General features: G+C 46.9%; 3 protein-coding genes across 5 annotated transcripts; 1 reads left to right on the top strand and 2 right to left on the bottom strand.

Annotated features, from left to right (window-relative positions):
* Positions 1–6008: 6008 nt before the first annotated feature.
* LOC101760459 (nucleotide pyrophosphatase/phosphodiesterase) lies at positions 6009–10381 on the bottom strand. The gene is made up of 10 exons (XM_004973941.2): positions 10097–10381; positions 9173–9264; positions 8931–8997; positions 8692–8811; positions 8266–8576; positions 7970–8102; positions 7676–7881; positions 7465–7590; positions 6886–7195; positions 6009–6574 (listed from the first exon to the last, which is right to left on the bottom strand). Exons 1-10 carry the CDS (start codon positions 10301–10303, stop codon positions 6269–6271), a joined length of 1878 nt encoding a protein of 625 aa, XP_004973998.1. The 5' UTR covers positions 10304–10381; the 3' UTR covers positions 6009–6268.
* Positions 10382–11779: 1398 nt separating this feature from the next.
* Positions 11780–13610, top strand: LOC101759243. Of its 3 annotated transcripts, XR_001164349.2 has the most exons (6): positions 11783–12048; positions 12171–12341; positions 12440–12526; positions 12709–12853; positions 12947–13038; positions 13203–13610. XR_001164349.2 is itself a non-coding variant. In XM_022827317.1 (5 exons), the coding sequence occupies exons 1-5, from the start codon at positions 11851–11853 to the stop codon at positions 12972–12974; spliced, it is 633 nt and encodes a 210-aa protein (XP_022683052.1). In that variant the 5' UTR covers positions 11780–11850; the 3' UTR covers positions 12975–13610. The 3 variants fall into 3 exon arrangements, 2 of the variants coding, with proteins under 2 accessions (XP_022683052.1, XP_004973995.1); XM_022827317.1 differs by having other exon boundaries at positions 11780–12048; positions 12709–12857; positions 12947–13610; XM_004973938.3 differs by having other exon boundaries at positions 12947–13610.
* Positions 13611–13720: 110 nt separating this feature from the next.
* On the bottom strand, positions 13721–16928 carry LOC101759651 (sulfite oxidase). Its single transcript, XM_004973939.4, has 12 exons — positions 16721–16928; positions 16063–16178; positions 15917–15979; positions 15792–15828; positions 15602–15683; positions 15322–15440; positions 15153–15248; positions 14851–14961; positions 14672–14773; positions 14540–14587; positions 14220–14435; positions 13721–14130 (listed from the first exon to the last, which is right to left on the bottom strand). The coding sequence occupies exons 1-12, from the start codon at positions 16793–16795 to the stop codon at positions 14002–14004; spliced, it is 1194 nt and encodes a 397-aa protein (XP_004973996.1). The 5' UTR covers positions 16796–16928; the 3' UTR covers positions 13721–14001.
* Positions 16929–18615: the final 1687 nt, after the last annotated feature.

The raw sequence follows: 18615 nt of genomic DNA, 5'->3' as shown, positions 1-18615 counted from the left end.
AGGTAACCAATCTAGATAGAGCAACCTAGACTATGCATATGTTGTAATTCTGAGCATGGATAGCAAAGCAATATAGATATGATCTTAGTAAAAAGCATCTTTAAATCTACACCTTACACAAGAAAGATCCTATCACGATCGCCTATATTAGCGCAAGCAGGTTAAGGGCATGATCATAAGAATATGTCATACTCATCGGTAGATCAGGCATGCAAATCTGGTCACCACGACCACAAGAACACCCTAGGAAATCTATCATCGATTCATAGATTGAAAAGCAAGCAAACCCGATAAAGTATAAAACCATCAAAGGAGATACTTAGATCGCTAAGAACATGAACACATCTATTACTTCACCATGAATGATTGTACATCATAAGATCACCATCGGGATCCTACCTGACTTCTAGCTCTAGAACTCAAGCGTGATCTTCCTCGCAGGTTGATCACACCGGCATAGGTTCGCCTACGTTAGCCCCCGATAACTCCACAGCCCTTGGGTCTATGGAGAGGTATCCCTCAAGGTCCTTCTGCTTCTCTACTGCTTCACGTCGAGTACGTCTTCTTGGATATGGGGATCGATGGATTTTTCGGGGTATTTATAGTCCAGAGAGCGCGTGGCAAGAATTGGAAGGTGAGGGGGTGAAGGAAACCCCCAGGTCAATCATCCTGGGAGGGTCCAGGCTGATCGGCCTAGGACTTCCTTTTGGCCCCTTGCGTCCTGCTTTGTCTCCAAGTCTCCTCTGGTGCTTTGAAGTCTTATTTTCACTTGCATGTGGGCCTGGCACGTCGGTTGCTTCGGGATGAGATTGGTCTTCAATGACTTTCCAAATCTCCGCTTGATCTTCTTTGATTCCTCTTTGATCCCGAATTGATCCTTGACATATCTTCACAAACTTAGCCCTGAAGTCATCTCGGAGGATTGCTCGCCAAAGATGGACATCAGAAGGCTCCAAAAGACCCTAAGCCCATCGGCCTGGGCTCCTCTAGGCCGATCGGCCTAGGCCCTTCCTAGTCCCGTTAGCCTCCATCTTTGTCTGGTTCGATGCTCGTTTAGTGTTTTATCCAAAAATATACTTTTAGGTCCAATTCCCTGCAAAAACAAAATATCCTCCAAAACATGTTGTATATATGAAAATGACTGGTTTATTAGGTGTAATTAATAGTTTAGGTATTAAATTCATGTTATTATTGAAGATAAACAGGGTTAAAAGTGTGTAATATTGAGCGTCAACAGGAAGGTGCCGCGTCGACCGCGTGGTGGCGAAGGAGCATGGGCCGGCAGAGGCAGCGCAACGGCCGCAACGAGGCCGCATGGGGCCCCGCAGTGGCGGAGGAGCGCGGGTTGGTGGAGGCGGCGCGCCGGCCGCGAGGAGGCCATGCGGGGCCACGCGGCGGTGGTGGAGCGGAGGCCAGCGCAGGCGGCAAGCTGGCCGGGCACAAGCCGCGAGCAGTGGCGAATGGAGGCGACGCCCTGGTCGGGAGGAGACCGCGTGCGGGGCTAGGCGGAGGCGGCGCGCGAGGTCGGAGAAGGCGGCACGTCAGCTGAGAGGAAGGGATGGCGGCCGGGGCAAGCTCCCCGGTGGCGGCAGCGGGGAAGAATGGGGGACGGGCGGCGGAGAAGAAGTCGGGAGGGATGAACGGATAGGAGAGAAATAAAAGAAACGAAACGTTTTTGTAACGAGTGGCAGTGGTGGATAATTACGCTCCAACTCCACGTCTAGATACATATGCGTGATTTCTAGAGTTGCAAAAGAGCTACTCAAAAAATGAACTACAGCTCCACCAACTCTATGGAGTTGGGTTGCTCCACAAATTTATGGAGTTTGCGTATTTGGCTGGTTCCACCTAGCTCCGGACTGAAGTTTTGGGGTTAGAGTCACGCCAAACAGGACCTAATAAACTGATGCTTTATAGATTGAGTATGTGATTTGTTCGGTAACCTTATAAATGTTCATAAACAATAAGTTATGTTACTGTACGTGGACAAAAAATCAAAATCAAAGTGTAGTGCATCGGGCTTCTGCCCATTGTTTCAGTATTTGGAGTCAATAGTAATAGTAATCAGTCAAAAATAAACTACAAATCCTAAAGCTTCCATCAGACTTGTAAAGAAAGATAGTAAAAAATTCATTGGAAATATAATTTTCTCACTTAATATCTACAAGAACATATATTTTTGTAACATCTTCGTGAATGTAATGCTAACCACAATATCTTCATATTTTCACAAGCTATACTGTAATAAAACCACTACTGAGAAGTATCACTTCTCATAATAACATCCAAAGCAACTTTAACACATTCAACAATCAAATCCATACATCGATTCATATGAATGCAATACCATGACTTGCACCCCCTCCTCAGGCAATGCACAATATGTACTAGCGCTATGCAATAGCCATAGGATGTGATCTGCTTCAAATCCATGTAAGATGCAATTGAACATAACGTGATGTATTGATAAAGAAAACCAAATGCAATACTCCAACTTCGTTCGCATGTGAGAAAATACCAACACAAGGCAATTGATTCTCATGCTTAGCATTAATAATTCCACCATATTCAGATCATAGTTAGAATAATGTTATGGCTAAAATTGACTTTTTAATCTCTACCACTCGGATGGAATCCAACCCATCAAATGCTTTCCATTTGACTACTCAAATGCATCCTTTGGACTTCATCTTCAAATTATGGTTGTCGTTAGATTCAAAAGGGCTATAGTACTTCGTGGCTACAGTGTTCCGATATCCATCTTGCTCGCGTGACCTAGTTCTCCTGCGCGGCGTGAATTTTCTTTTTTCGGAAATGCTTAGGCATGGGCGTCCGACAGAACACGCAGACTTCGGACGCGTTGCTTGGAGCCTTGGACGCTTGCCTTCCTGGTAGCTCAAAAAACTATCAGATGAAAACCTCCAGAACTTGTGGCGTGTACCATTCCTATCCACAGCTGCACATGCCTCTTCGAAATAACTCAGAGCATCCTCTCTCCATTACACATGAGCATGGCCATGGGAGGAGGACAAGTACAAGCTCCAGGCAGCCAGCTGCAACTGATTTTTTTTTTCATTCGTTTTTATGCTATGACCTTCTCTATGGCAGCTATGACCTTCTCCATTCGTTTTTTCTTAATCAACGATGAAACATTTGTGGGCCTGTTCGCTTCAGCTTGTTTAACCGGTTTATCAGCCACCAAACAGTATTTTTCTCTCATAACAAATCAGCCGTTTCAGCTTTTCAGTCGGCTTATAAGCTGAAGCGAACATGCCGTGTATTTTTATGCTAAAAAATTGAGCAATAAAGTACTTCAATAATAATTTTTTGGCACGGAGTCGATATTGACAACAAATTAAACCAGACATGTCCTCAAAATCATTGGCCACTGGTCGTGAAGTGGAGATGATGCGTAGAACACTCGTCGACCTGTTTTTTCCTCTCTTTATAATTGCTCATCGACCTGTCGGTTGCTTCTCGGAGCACGAGTTCCGGTTGCGTCCAGCAAGATGACGGCGCCCTTCTCCGTCTTCATCAATCACCGTCCACAAGAGGTCGATTCGGCTCGATTTGCTTCCAAGGGGCAGCCGTTTCTGGTTGACGACCTGCCGTTAGCCGATTCATTCGATCGTTGTCATGTTGCATTTGCTGCCGCGCACCTTTGCATATGCACTTGCAGCTTTTGTGTCACTGCGCTTCAATAATGCACGAATATATTGTAAAAAATATAAGGCACGAGCACGCAATGAACCTGGATCGACCGTGCCACCTAACTGGCAGAAACGAACGTGTATATGTGTACGAAGTATACGACATCATCATTTATTAAGTTTCGTGGATGAAGAGGTTCAATAGCACTATCATCATCAAGATTTTTCTCGAGAACCGTACTTACTTTGATACATGATACTACAATATAACTTGTAGAAACCTTGACAAAAACACGTGGCTAGTTAGCTTGCTCGGTTTGGCTCATTCACTTTACTAAGAGCAAATTCTTTGTATGCCATTGAAAATTTAACTCATCCCTTACGTGCCATCAAAATTTAGTCCATCTTTTAGTGCCATTGAAAATTTAACTCCATCCCTTATGTGCCATTATTCTCACGGAACTGGTTGTTAAGTGAATGGTGAAAAGATAATGTTACCCTTAGTAGCAAAGATGAAACATTTTCTTACTATCCCTTCTATGCCATTGCAAGCAAGAACACAAATCTGTACCAATACATATGCATAGACCATACATATTCATTGGTTCATTAATGCACAAACAAATTAAATTAAAACACATTTACTGATCATTGCAAGTTGTGATGTCCATACGTCATGTGGCACTTAAACTTGTTTCTTCTTTTTCTTCCCTGTTGCCTTTGCCTTCCCTTTAGCTTTCTTCTCTTTTCTAGGTTTGGAGGTAGCAGGTGGTGGTGTGGTTCACGTCCAGATAGCATTGGCGTGGATTCCTGGTGGTCCTACAGCGCTGGAAAGAGTGAGACGGAGATGAGAGAAGGACGAGATGGCCAGGTACGCGTGAAGAACAGAAGCGGCGACGGCAGCTCACCGGACGGCCGAGAAGATGACGGCGGCGGCGGCTCTGGTGTGATGGAGAGCCAGCGGTTTGCGTAGATGCGAAAGGGACGAGCAGGATAGCGATGTCTGGTTTTATAGACAGAGAGGAGCTGCGGAGGGATCAGATCCTTCCGAGGTGGGCGTAGACGTGCGGGCGAGGCGCAGGTTTTTGCGTCGCGGCGCTGGGGATAGGAATGACGAGCGGGACCCACTGGTCAGCGAGATAAAGAGGAGGCGAGCTGGGTTGCGCCTTGGATAGGAAGGGTTTTGGCCCAAGAGATGTTTAGGATTTAAACAAACTGGAATCTAATAGAAACGAAATCGAATTCGATTTTGAAATGAATTTTTCATCCAATGAAAACCTAATGCAAACTATACGGCCTGAATGCATAAAACAAAATTATATAACCTATATTGATTATTTATTTAGAAAATACAGATTTTCCTATAATTAAGTGCCTTGCAATTAACTAATTGTTGGAAAATTTTATAAATTTGAGAAAATTACTTATTTTATTAGTGTAATTCCTCACATCCCCAAAATTGGAATTTTGGGGTGTGACACAGACTAACAAGCTGAGGAACATCAAAGCAAATATAGCAGTAGAGTAGCCCAGCAAGCCAACCCTAACCCACAGCGAAGCTTCAACCTGGCCCACTCGACTAGCCATCCACCTACCCACTCCCCCTCGGTTCGGCTCATTCATTTTACTAAAGAGCCGTGCTAATATTAAGATAACAAGCTCCTCACGGACTAACAAGATAAGGAACATCAACGACTAAACAAGTAAGCAAACCCAACAGTAGAGTAGCCCAGCAAACCAACCCTAACCCACAGTGAAGCCTCAACCCTGCCCACTTGGCTAGCCATCCACCTATCCGCTCACCTCATCTATGCATTGTGGCCTTGCCACAAGCCCACAAGCTACAACCATACGGCACTCGACTAAAGGAAACTTCTAGTCGTGCAACCAACTGGGAATCAACGCGCTGCAGAAGGTTCGCCAGCAATGGTGGAAGCAAGTCTAAGATCTAGGGGCGGTTTGCTTCTTCTTCCTCCTCCATCTTCACCCTTTCTTCTTTTTCCTCTCTTCTTCTCATTTTCCTCATTTGATTGTAATGGAGGTCTTGGGAAGTAGGGGGGCTAGAGCCTCCCCCCAAGATCCACCCCTTTCCGTCAATGGCCCACCGTCAGGCACCAACCTCACAGCGCTGCCACTGCTCTTCACAACGCTGAAAGTTTGGGAGTTGCTAGCTTTAGGATTGGGGGTTGCTGGGTATGCCAGCTCCAAAGAGGGTTATCGGATCGCGGTGGCGAGATGGAGAAGACGATCGGTCGGAGCTGAAGAAGATGATCGGACGAAGTTTGGCGATGGTGGCGGTAGGCGGTCTTGCCTAGATCGTCTCAATACAACTAGACAAAGTTTGGTGTGTATCGTCCATTTTGTGAAAGATTTCTTTTACTTCTTATAGAAAACAGAGAAGGCCATCTCTAACACTAAAAACTAAATACTACTGACCATTCACTGAGCAATGTTATTGCCAATAAACGAAAACAATGGAAGCTACACTAGCCAAGTGCCACGGCCGATTGATCACTCGTGACGTAACACATGCATGTTTCTTATCAGGCTCAACTGCAAGACCAAGAGTCCAAGACGATACTATAGTACGTACTCGTAGTTAGCATAGCAATGGCTTTTTAGGTGGCCAGCGTGGTGGGGAAGCAGCTGTCGTGCACGCAGCTGAGGACGTCCCGGTAGTCCCTGTCGATGGTGAAGGAGTCGTAGACCTTGCCGTCGCTGCTCTTCTTGTACTCGAACAGCAGCGACGAGTGGTTGAACGCCGTGAGCTTCACGAACCCGAAGTCCCGGTCGCGGAAGATGCTCCACTTGGGGATCGCCGTCGTGTAGTCCGACAGGTGGCTGCCGCCGCCGCCAGCCACCACGAAGATAGTGCCGTTCATCGTCCCCGAGTAGTGGCTCTTCTCGTTGGTCATGCACTGGCTCTGCTCGTTGCAAGTTATAGGTACATGATCAGAGAAATTTCCATGGACTCTAGAAAGAGGTGTGATCTAGGCTAGGTACATAATACCTCCAGTAAATATATGACATCATTGAATTTTTGTTTATTCGTTAATTGTTCATCTTTTTCTACAAATATTTATATTAATAGATAAATCTATCAGCTAAATGTAAAGTATTTTTTAGATAGATATAGTGGTATTATTTTACTTTATTTAACTAATTTATGAGTAATGATTATCATTCAAAGTTTGAGAAAAAAATTATTTCGTATATTTAAGAATGGAGGAAGTACCTGGTAGATAGGACAAGTCCGCTCATAGTTGTGGATATGGCCGAAGAAGGCGATGTCGACGCGGTACTTCTGCCACAGCTTCTGCAGGCTCTCGCGGCCCTCGGGCTCCTCGAAGGTGCCCTCCATGGCATACCAACTGTTAGAGGAGTAGCCCAGCACGCGGTGTGCCGCGAAGATGAGCCACGGCTGGTGCTTCCGGTCCACCGTCGAGAGGCAGTGCTTGATGAACTTGTACTGCTCCGTGCCCTTCCGCCAATCGTGCTCCGAGTCGGCGACGCAAAACCGGAACATCCCGTAGTCCACCTTGTACCTGCACACATGTCAATATGTCATCATCGGTTCATGTTCTAAACAAGTGTCGGTTTTGCAAAAAATGGATGAAGAAGCAATAATAGGCAGGCTTTGCTTTTGGTTTCTTCCCGTCGTTTGCGTACTATTTCCTTTATTAGTGCGATTAGCTGTTGAATACTATAAAACTTGGCTGTGTGTGTGGTCAAAGAGGCCGGATATTTATTCATTTTCTTAAAAAAAATAGAGTGTAGGTTGATTCATCTGGAAGAGCATAGATGTTGTTGCTACCAGAAGTTGGCTCTGTTCTCTGCTGGGTAGTAGTACATGGTCTCGGCCAGCACGCCGCACTCGCCCCCGGAGTCCTTGACGTCGAAGAACCCGCCGGTGTTGGGCCAGTCCCTCTCATGGTTACCGCTGCACGTGATGACGACACGGATTGAGATGCGAGTTCAGAGAAGAAGAATGTGGAGACTTTGGCATTAGTCAGATCAGTGTGTACCTTGCGATCATGTAGGGCTTCTTGGCGGTGATGGGCGCGACCTGCGCAGTGAACTGGTCCCACTGGGAGATGTAGCCGTTGGCGTAGGGCAGGTCGCCGATGTGGAAGACGATGTCGTAGTTCTCCAGATCCCTGACCAGCGCGTCCGTCGTGTTCAGCGATCCCGGCTGGTAGTTCGCGAACTCGTTCGATCCGTCCCTCTCCGCCTGCCAAAGGTTTTCCATTACCATTTCGCTTTGGTGTTACCAGCAGTGGATCAACCATTCAAGCCTTCATCATCGGAAACTCCCGTACCTTTCCCATGTCGCCGAAGACGATGACGCGCTGCAGCGAGTTCTGCCCCGGCGACGGCGGAGCACGGAACGTGTAGGGCTTGCCCCACACCACGGATCCGTCCTGTAGCTGGTGCCCGATCTTGTAGTAGTACCTAGATCACACAGGCCCAACAGCAGAGAACATTTTGTGACACGTGCTAGCACATTGGCCGTGAACAGCATGTGATCTCGATAGAAAACAATGCGTAAAGCTGACACTATACTGCTGCTACAAACACTGGAAAGGATCGGACAAGGCATGCGTGCAGCACTCACTCCTTGTTGGGCCACAGGTCTCGCATGAACGCGGTGTGGATGAAGCCGGGGTCCCTCCACCCGACCGTGCGCGCCGGCTCGCCGCACATGCTGCCGCGGTTGAAGGTGAGCGTCCCGGCGGGCGTGCGAGCCGGCTGGGCGCCGCTGGCGACCGCGCCCCACTCCACGAACGGGTACGCCTCGCTGATGTCGTAGCCGCTAGTCCACGTCACCGCCATCTCGTCGTGGGTCTTGCCCTGGGCGAGGCGCGGGTACACCGGCGCCTTGGGGTTCTTGAACGAGATCGGCTCCGACACCGCGATCAGCTTCGGCTGCACGGATATCAATCAATACAATGCAACGGCGTATGCATTCGATCAGTTCAATCCAAAAGCTTAAATTAGCAGCTAATTACTTGTACTTAGCGCTGGATACGAGCTCACGTACGTTTTCGAGGCCGCCGGTGAAGAGGGCGAAGGCGAAGTCGTAGCGCTGGTTGATGAGCTGGAACCGGATGTGGCCCTTGCCCCAGTAGATGTAGTTCGCCGAGTAGTTGGCATACTGATACTGCAGCAGCCGTCATGCAGTAACAAGTTTCAGTAAGAAAAAAAAATCTACAGACTGTAATATTTCGTGGTTAAGTGAGTGCAAACACGACGGTTAGAGTCTGATGCTTGCAAAGTAACCTTGATAGGCGCTGTGCAGAGCAGCGGTTCTCCAGGGTATCTCGAAGGGTTAGGGCACGTGCCCGAGCTGCCACACACCATGACGACGATGCGTCAGTCATTGATCGGCCATCTGCCAACTGAATTCGTGCTACTATGATGTCTAAGGGATTCGTTGAGAGAGAGAGAGAGAGAGAGATGAAGAATAGTTTTTTTTTTTAGAAGAGAGATGAAGAATAGTTGATCAACGAGAATAAGCTTACATGAAATCAGCTGGAGAGAAAACGGCGATCCAGTCGTCGACGGACGGCGTTGTCTGGCCGTACTTCACCGTCACCCATTCAGTGTCTTCTCCCTGCCAGGGACTCAAAAGTTGAGAATAAGCACTGCCACAAGTTGTTATGATTTTTCCGGGGGGCAGAAAAGAAAACAAGTTGCTGTGAGGCTTTGCGGGCCCACTGATCCTGATGGTTCATGCATGATGACATTGTTTATTTGGCTTGTATTAGTTTGAAAAAAATAATTATTTGGCTTGAAGGTGTTGAAATAATCTACCGCATACGAACGAACATGTTGACATGGTGTCATCATGCAGAGATCGATGCTAATACCCATGCATGAACGTGGACGAGAAGTAGATAGCAATCTCAATCTAATCTCTAGACAAATTAATTTTTTTTAAATATATCTCAAGACAAATTAAAGCAAACAAATATTTAAATCACCAAGAATTCTCGAACCGCCCGTTCTCATGATCTCATCTCTACCAGATCTCGCGATCGCTGTCCTTGTCGTACAGTAATTGCCAGAAGAGGACCCCGGAGATTTTTTTTTCCCTTGGCTGGCTGCTGGCCCCGTTCAGGACAGGTGAGCCACACTGACATGTGGGGGCACGGTATACGAGCCCACACACAACACGGCCTGCAGGCTGCAGCTGCATGATATTTTTAGAGTGCAGGAGATTGTGTTTTGATATCCCCTTTTGATATCTTCAACCGCAGATCCTAATTTCAATAATGTCAAACCTAGCTGATGGTTTTAGATTTCTGCTAGCTAAGACTGAAATGTTTACAAATTACAACACCTAGTAGGCTTAGAAAAATAAAGACTTGGTAGATGAATGGAAGAAACGGCTAGAGCTTAGCAGCAGCGCCGCCGGTGGTAGCAAGCTCGTAGCGTGCACGTACCTGGTCGCCGAGCAGCGATGGCGTCGCCTGCACGTACGCCGACGGCTGCATCTCGACGGTGGTCCTGTGGACGGCGATCTTGGACAGCGGCTGGAACCCTTCCGCCGGCGACGCCCTCACCGCTGCCGCGGCGGCGGCAGCCAGCAGCACCGCCAGAGCCGCCGCCGCCGCCGCCGCCGCGGTCGTCCCCGCGCCTCTCCGCCCCATGGACGACGAAGTAGCTTAGCTAGCTAAGGCCAGTTGGTGGTGTAGCTGTGTGCTTATGGGCGCTGATGAACTGATCATCAGAAGGGCGACGTCGCCTGGCCCTCTTATTATACAAGTGGCATCGCTAATTAATTAATTGCTAATGAGCTACGCTTTCCGAGCACGTGTACTACTAGCTGTAGCTAGCACGACTGCACGCTAAAATTAATTTAGGCCTGGTTTAGTTGCCCGATTTTGGACAACCAAAATCACTGCGCTAGCACTGTAGCATACTGTAACGTTTCGTTTGTATTTGTGAATTATGTCCAAATATTGATTAATTAGGCTCAAAAGATTCGTCTCACAAAGTACAACCAAACTGTGCAATTAGTTTTTGATTTCATCTACATTCAGTACTCCATGCATGTACCGTAAATTTGATGTGATGGAAATCTTCTTTTTGCATAGTGCCAAAGTTGAAATTTTAGAGTACCTAAACAAGACCTTAACAGTATCGTGCACCTTTAGTCTTGTCGAGCTCCTTCCTCGTCATCAGCTGCGTACTGCGTCCTGATGCGTCGGGGCACCTAGATAGCCACCTACTACGTGCTTGCGAGATCGAGATCAACCAACGCAGATTACTGGAGTAACTTGCTGGACACAAAACCTATGGCACGGATCATCAGCCATCACAGTAGGTAGTAACCTACTGGACAAACACAAAAATGATTCCCAGACCGACCACCACATTGACGTCCAAGCTAAATGCTAAAAATGAAAGGAAAAAAAACTACTCCATCCATTCCAAAATTGCATGTTGTTTTAACTTTGTTGTACTAAGTTAAACTTATCTAACTTTAATCAAATTTATAGAAAAATATGTGAATATACAATATTCTATCAAATAAATGTACAATATAAAACAACAAAGGTCATAATAGTTAGGATGCTTTTACGAGTACAATTTTGAGAATTTATTTTATTAAATGAAGAAAACTTTATTAATAAAGTTCCTAGCTCTACGAATAATAATTAGAAAAGAAAATAAGTTGGGCAGAGGATTGAAACTCAACATATATACAGCTCTAAACCACCTTTTAATCCTACTCTAGGTATAAAAGATCTCTAAACCACCTTCTAAATTCTAATGCAATAGCGCCTATTCTATTGCACCGTGAAAAGATTGCGAACACCATAAACTCTGACATCCTCTCACAATAGAAGACGATTGACAGGACTAAAGTATCTCAATTATCATCCATATGACTAGTCACCAAGCAATACTTGAAGGTCAATGACAATCACCTCACTAGAATTCTCTTAATTTCCAAAAAAATTAAAATAAAAAAATTATCAGACTTGAATCAATGCCATGTCCTTCCTGGAAGCCCACCAAGAACTCTCATGGGCTGCTTGCCTGCTTCCACTAACTACCATGGGCCTCACTGAACAAGTTCTCTCATGGACTGCTTTTTTCGGCCTACCACAACCGAGCCGGCCTTTCTTCCTCTTCCACCACCGCTCGTCCCCAGCGGCGGCGGCAGAACCGAACCCCGGCCGGTGCGGTGATGGACCGGGAGCACGGCGCGTCGGCGGCGCTGTGGGGGCTCGGGAACCTCCCTCTCCTAGCGCGCGCGGGGTCCAAGGAGTCGTTGGAATACATCCTGCAGGCACTCTGGCGCACCCGCCGCACCGGCCTCGACGCCGCCGACCGCGCCGTGGCCCGCGATGCCCTGCAGCTCGCCTCCGACGCCGAGCTCGACCCCGTCAGTACCCCCTCCCTCCTCCCTTTTCTTCCTCGCCTCCCTTCTGCGCCGATGCTGTCGCGGGTGTTGCGAGTTCAGAATATTCAGCCCCCAACTCTCTGCTTCGTCAACCTCTGATGCAGCTGCTGGTGTGCCTGAGGATACTGATCAGGCGGTGCGTCAGCGAGAACGTCTCCAAGGACGACATCCCCAAGCTCTTCCCCGATGAGGTGCCGCCCGAGTTGCAGAAGCTGCTCACGTTGCTGCTGCAGAAGTTCCAGCCAGAGTGGCAGGAGGATGCTTCAAAGGATCGGGTGAGGGGTTGACACAGTGATCCGATGTTTAGATCATATCTGCTTATCGTTATCTCGATCACTTTCTGCTCACTCTAACACGCCAGGTTGTTCTGTAGGCATCTGCACAGCATTCCTGCACTGCAGAACATCAGTTGAACCAGAATGGGGACACATCAGAGCAGCCAGCTGCTCCTGATGCAGAGGTAGGTGGAGCAATTGTTGTGTAATGATTTTTTTTCCATGGATGTTCTACACTTCATAAATTTTGCTGAACTTGAGTCCAGATGATCGCTATCCTCTCCATTGTTTACCTGAAGCAGTTAACTGATATCTAGGGTTCTAGGATGAAAGGTCTGATCAGGCTAAACTATTGTTGTCACTGCAGCATCAAAATAGTACTGCATCTGTTGAGGATTCTATAAAATCAGGAGAGAAAGAAGTGAAGAAGTTTCCATTGGCTAAGGATTCTTTGGATAAAATGCTCAAGGACTTATTCTCAACCAAGGACCACATGCCAATTGCTCTTAACTGTAAGTATACTTGGATTGCCTTTCTGATTATGCCACAGTAATACAATGACAATGATTCTAACTTCCAGATGTTTCCCCCCGTTGCTTTTGCAGGACAATGACAATGGTCATGAAGAGGTAGCAGGAAGCACTTCTAAGACGTGACGGGATTTGGCAACATCAGTAGTCTTGCTAATCTGTCACTTGTTAGTATTTTGGGATATCAATGCTTCCTTGTGTTAGTTCGCTCTAGATTGTTGCGGCAATAGGATGTTCCCGAGCCCTGACTTGTAAAGTGAAATGTTTTAAGTCCATTGCTGTTATCGGTGCCATTGCATACTGAAACTGATTCTTCCATTTACATTGCTAGGATGGGAAGATATGTCCTCACGTGCGTCCAGCTTATAATGTGTTCTTCGGCATCTCTAATTCCTACTCCCTCCGTTCCAAATTGTAAGTCGTTTTAGCTTTTTTAGGTTCATAGATATTATTATGCATCTAGATATAGTGTATTAGAAAAGTCAAAACGACCTACAATTTGTGCGTCCAGCTTATAATATGCTCTTCTGCATCTCTAATTCCTACTCCCTCCATTCCAAATTGTAAGTCATTTTAGCTTTTTTAGGTTCATAGATATTATTATGCATCTAGATATAGGGTATTAGAAAAGTCAAAACGACCTACAATTTGGAACCGAGGGAGTATATTTGGAACCGAGGGAGTATATGTTTTGTAATGTTTCAATCAGCAGCATTCGTTGGATCATTTTCATGTTTAAGCTGCGATATGAAGTGTGACTTTATCTTCCCTCAGTTGTCATTTTGCCTAAAGAAAAGATCTTCTGCCTACGATTTCTAAAATTTCAGTTTGGAAGGAGTATGCTGCACATTAATTCTCCAATGCAGAATACAATCATATTTTCTTGATATCAGATAAATCAACAGCAGTAGTTATGACGGTACATAGGAGTTACGGTCAAACTCAAATCCCATGAACAACACAGCTCCAACACTTGTGTTACAGTCCGATGCGAGAAACACTGAAAGCTGCAATGACTTTATTATTGTTTTGGTACAATGGTAACGCTTGTGGTAACACTTGCAAGGATCACCACCACGATTGCTCCAAGCGATCAGCAGCGTGTTCTTATTTCACAGCTTATTCTTATTTCACAGCTTAGATCTTCCAACGCACGACGAATTCTGTATTTTGATCCGATGCCAAGATGTGTTGAGGATTCCTCTCAGGTTCCATATGTCTTCCACGTTTTCAGGTTGGACGTTCGCAGCTGAGTCCACCTGCAGTCCACAAGATGCATTTTCACAACCTGTTTTATGCAAAGCAGCAAAAGTTAGTGAGACAGTGGGTTGCGATGGGTTTCACTTACCGCCTTTGCTACTATCTCAGCATTTGCTGGTATGTCTAATGTAGCCTCAAAGAGGACCCAAGCCCACTTATCACTTTGGGGTCCATCAGATACGTATGGCACGTTGTCTTTCTGATATCTGCGAGCCTCAACCCAGGTTTTACCCCCATCAACAGATATATCTACTCTCTCAATGCCACGGCCACCACCTGAAAGTGCATATCCAGCAATCCTAGCCTGCAGCAAGTGATGATAGCCGTGCATTAATAAGATTTTATTCTAGCCCATATTACGCACACAGGATGCAATATCAGAGTAAATTATTAGGAAGTAACACTAACCTTTCCTTCCTTGATAACATCTACATCTTCCAGTGTACAGATAGCAGACTACTTGATCAAAAGTAAGATAGATAAGTTTTCCAGAAGCCAAGCAGAACAGATTAGCATAGATGAATTGATAATGTCGTATACCTGTACAGGGAAGTCCATCTGTGGCCTTCTAGTTGACCAATCAATATTGTCCCAGTCCACGGTTGGTGGAAACATTTTGTAATCTTTTTGCGTAAAAAAACCCTGGTCGAGAATAGCAGTCAGATTTGAACATTGAAAAATAAAGTTGAAAAGGCATAGCATTCATATTTTCTGAAAACCTGGCATTCTTCCTCGCTTATGTTGATACTGTCCAGCCATTTTACAGAACGTGCACCAATAACACCAGGAACAACAACACGGAGTGGGTATCCATGGTCACGATTGAGGATCTATATATGATAACTTATAACATGTGAAGACACAGTACAGAACACATCCAGATTAAATGACAAGGGAAACAAGATGTCTAACTGGGATAACAGCATCGCGAAAAAAACTACTTAAAACAGACTTCAATATTAGATTGAAGACTATGTAAAACAAAATTTCGGGTATGAAAAGAAAGGTCACAATTGCTCACCTCTCCATTCATTTCATATGCAAGTAATACATCAGCATCAGGATCTGTTGCCTGCTTTAATGGAATAGATGCAGTATAAGGACCACCTTTTTCCTCCTGAAAGACAAACAACATGAGATCAGTGGTGACCCTAAAAGCTGCTGCCAGTTAATATGACCAATATACTCACTTTACACTTGTCAACACTAACAAACTCAACATGCTTCCCTCCTAAAGATGAAACTGAACTGAGTTTAGGTATTCCAACTAACTCAAGGACATCAGACAGTTTCGCTCCTCCCCAAGTTGCTGGAATGATGCAAAAGATCAGAACACAGTAGCAAAAGCATTTTTACTCTGGATGACAGTATGCACTGAGATGAGCACAACTGAATGGATTAATACAGCTTTGGAAGAAAATGCATCACTTAAGTTCTGAACATTCTAAAATAGAACAGCTCATCTCTTACCGTTTCCAAGAGCAGATATGTCCCAACCAACACCTCTCACTTTCCGTACCTTACTCATTGCAGTTCTCCTGTTTCCCGCACACTGTAAATATCATATCAGAATCGCATTGTTAAATACTTGTGACACTGATATATTTGCCATCACATAAAGATTAAGGGGAACAAGGCATGTAAGGTATCAACAGACAACCTGTAAAGTTGCGGTGACATTGTACTTTGGAAGAGCCCTGAATGAGAAGTTTATGTGAATTTTTCAATACAATACAGATAGTATCTCAAATCTCATACACATGATAATATACTAAAAGAGATTACCAAATGTCAGCCATGGATAGTTGGATAGGCTTGTTGACAAGACCAGAAATGGAAACACTGTATCTGTCGATCCATTCACAGTACAGTGTTAGGGTTTGTAACTGATTACAATGACAAATGGAAATCCACAGTCACTATTAAGAAACCTTGAGAGGTCCTCGACTTTCGGAATGGGTCCATGATTCCTCTTGTAGAAGAAATCCACCGGAGTGATGTAAGATGAGACTAGCGCCGATCGGTGAGGCTCGGCATTAAATGGCTCCTGCAAACAGCACAATGCTACCAGATTACTCCATTTCTGCATCTTACTGAATAATTCAGGAATACGTCCTGCTAACATACAAACTTATTCAGGAATAGACCTTGATAATCTACATGGCTCTTAAGCAACACCTCTTATTTTACAAAAACGATTAAGCGACACCTCTTGCCCATCTCCACACCGCATCAGGTCGGCAGCGGTGAGCGGACAGAGAACAAGTAAAACTGGAATCTGTTTGCACACGGACAGAGGCTACAAAATTTCATGCTCACGACGCTTCAACAATCACTACTACGCACTAAGAGCACGTGCACGCATGACGCATACGGCGGGTGGGGCGCCACTGCACACAGCATCAGCGGCGGCTCTCTGATTGCTCGATGCACCGGCACAGTCGAAACCCTCGCACGCATCCGGCGGGGCCAAACAAAGCCCAAGCCGCGAACAAATCCGCGCGATTGGCGACACCACAAGGCCACCTAATCACTCGAATCTTCCAGGGGGAGAAACACGGACGCGGGGAGATGGGGCGCGGCGCTGACCTTGGAGTTGATCTTGAGGGCCGGGTGGCGCGGCGGCTCCTCCGCGTAGCTCGACGGCGCCGTGAGCCCCGGCATCTCGTGCGTGGCCTCCGAGCTCCCTGCTCGTTTGGGTTCGCCGCTCCGCAAAAATAACGGGGGGGACGAGACGAGACGATGACACCGAGACAGCCAACGCCGCGGCCTCGAAGTGGGCTCCTTGTGTGTGGTGCGTCAGCGAGCGCGAGGCCGCCGGCCACTCCCCGACCTACCTATAGTTGGCCAAGTTGGCCATGCAGCCCGCAGCCCGGCACGGAGCCCTTTTTTAGCCCAGCCCGGCCCGTAACCCTTCGGACTTGGGCTGGCCCAGCCTGATGGTTCGTGCAAGGCTTGGGCCACCACCCCAGCACGAAGGGCGGCCCGGCCCGGCATGATTTTTAGAGGTCGGTCTAAGAGGCCAACACCAAGTCACCAGCCAGTCCCACCCTGCTACACACCCTTTTTCTCTTTACTTCTTCTCCCGATCTCCCCCATCGCCGCCTCCCTCTCGCTCGCTCCCTCCCATCCACCCAACCACCCCCTGCTGCAACTGCTCCCCGCCGTCCTCCTCTCCGGGCTCTGCCTCCCTCCAGCGGCCGGCGCACACCTCTCATATGCGCCTCCGCCTCCCTCAACATTTCTTGGTCGCAGCCCGCAGGTGGTAGTGACAGCGAGCATGTAGACGGAGCCAAGGGCGGCGGCTTGTCGAGCTGGAGGCGATGGCCGCGGCGCATAGAAAGCAAGCCATGCAGGCTCGTCGTGCCTCGGGTGAGCTTGCCACCGGTCGTGCTTTGAGCTGGCCCGTCGGCCGCCATGCCCATGCTCGGGCTGCCGGCGCAGCCCGTGGGCGGGCACGGTACGGCAGCATCACCGTGCCGGGCTAGGCACGGCGCTACCGTGCTCATGCCTTGCCGGGCCGGGCGGGGCGCCCCGGATGGCCATCTATACCCCGACCTAACATTTCAGTGACCATGACATGTGGGCCGCGCCGCTACTTGGATTTTATCATTCTCTTTTGGAGGCCTTGCATTAACATGAGCTTGAGGCCTACAACACATAGTGGGAGTGGTTTCCGTCGAACCTTTCAACAAACCCTCTTGCCCGCGTTGGACATTGCCTCACGAATAAAAGAAATTTTGCAAAGAGCGTGTGCAATGTCGATGTCCTAACCAAGTTTCATTTGTTCATGTGACCTTTTTTGCGCTATCGCTACCTGTGTTTATTGTATCTAACTCCTTGAGGATGTAGGAGGGTGCCAGGCCATGGTCTTTTGGCCTGTGCCGTTCTGAAAAACTTTTCTTTTCTATCTATAATGAAAGGCAAAGCTCCTGCCAATTTGCTTAGAAAAAAAGTTTCCGACCCAAAACCAGGGTTGAATGTCATCTGAGTCAGGTTCAATATCGGAATCAGAAGAAATGCTTCCCACCAAATTCCATCAGTTCAAAGAATCCGCCGTTTTCAATTTCTAATGTGTGGTGTGGTTAGGATAACCATATCATGTGTTCGTCTTCGAAAGTGACGAATTAGCAGCGTTAAGTAGTAGTCCTTCATTCCAAATTATAGGTTGTCATTGTCTGAAACCTCGGTATGTCCTCAAACTCATGCCCAGCATCATCGGCGAGGTCTGTGACTGTAGGGTTGTCAGGCTCGGATTTGCAAGGCCTGAAAGGTTTGATAAATGAACGAATATTCGAAAGAAAGCACGGTATATACACTCATGAGTTTGATGAATATCTACATCTGTATAAGCTGCAGTTTGACTGACATGGAGATCAATGGACCCAAAGGAACCTACAACAGAGGAGGAATCAACAGCTACGGAATCAATTATCAAGAGATCGGAGCCTGCGGATGATGATCGTCTGCTCCGGCTCCGGCGA

Source organism: Setaria italica, chromosome VI (genome assembly GCF_000263155.2).
Source record: "Setaria italica strain Yugu1 chromosome VI, Setaria_italica_v2.0, whole genome shotgun sequence".
Classification (NCBI taxonomy): Eukaryota; Viridiplantae; Streptophyta; class Magnoliopsida; order Poales; family Poaceae; genus Setaria; species Setaria italica.
Note: the sequence above shows the minus strand (reverse complement) of the source record. Positions and strands in the feature narration are given on the sequence as shown.

Coding starts and splice junctions, on each gene's coding strand:
- LOC101760459 (XM_004973941.2), bottom strand. CDS start 10,303: ATGGGGCGGAGAGGCGCGGGGACGACCGCGGCGGCGGCGGCGGCGGCG. Junction 8,998..9,172: donor TTCTCTCCAGCTGATTTCAT/GTAAGCTTATTC, acceptor GGTGTGTGGCAG/CTCGGGCACGTGCCCTAACC. Junction 8,103..8,265: donor GACCTGTGGCCCAACAAGGA/GTGAGTGCTGCA, acceptor TGTGTGATCTAG/GTACTACTACAAGATCGGGC.
- LOC101759243 (XM_022827317.1), top strand. CDS start 11,851: ATGGACCGGGAGCACGGCGCGTCGGCGGCGCTGTGGGGGCTCGGGAAC. Junction 12,049..12,170: donor CCGACGCCGAGCTCGACCCC/GTCAGTACCCCC, acceptor CCTCTGATGCAG/CTGCTGGTGTGCCTGAGGAT. Junction 12,858..12,946: donor CCAATTGCTCTTAACTGTAA/GTATACTTGGAT, acceptor TTGCTTTTGCAG/GACAATGACAATGGTCATGA.
- LOC101759651 (XM_004973939.4), bottom strand. CDS start 16,795: ATGCCGGGGCTCACGGCGCCGTCGAGCTACGCGGAGGAGCCGCCGCGC. Junction 15,684..15,791: donor ATGTCACCGCAACTTTACAG/GTTGTCTGTTGA, acceptor TGATATTTACAG/TGTGCGGGAAACAGGAGAAC. Junction 15,441..15,601: donor CATATCTGCTCTTGGAAACG/GTAAGAGATGAG, acceptor GCATCATTCCAG/CAACTTGGGGAGGAGCGAAA.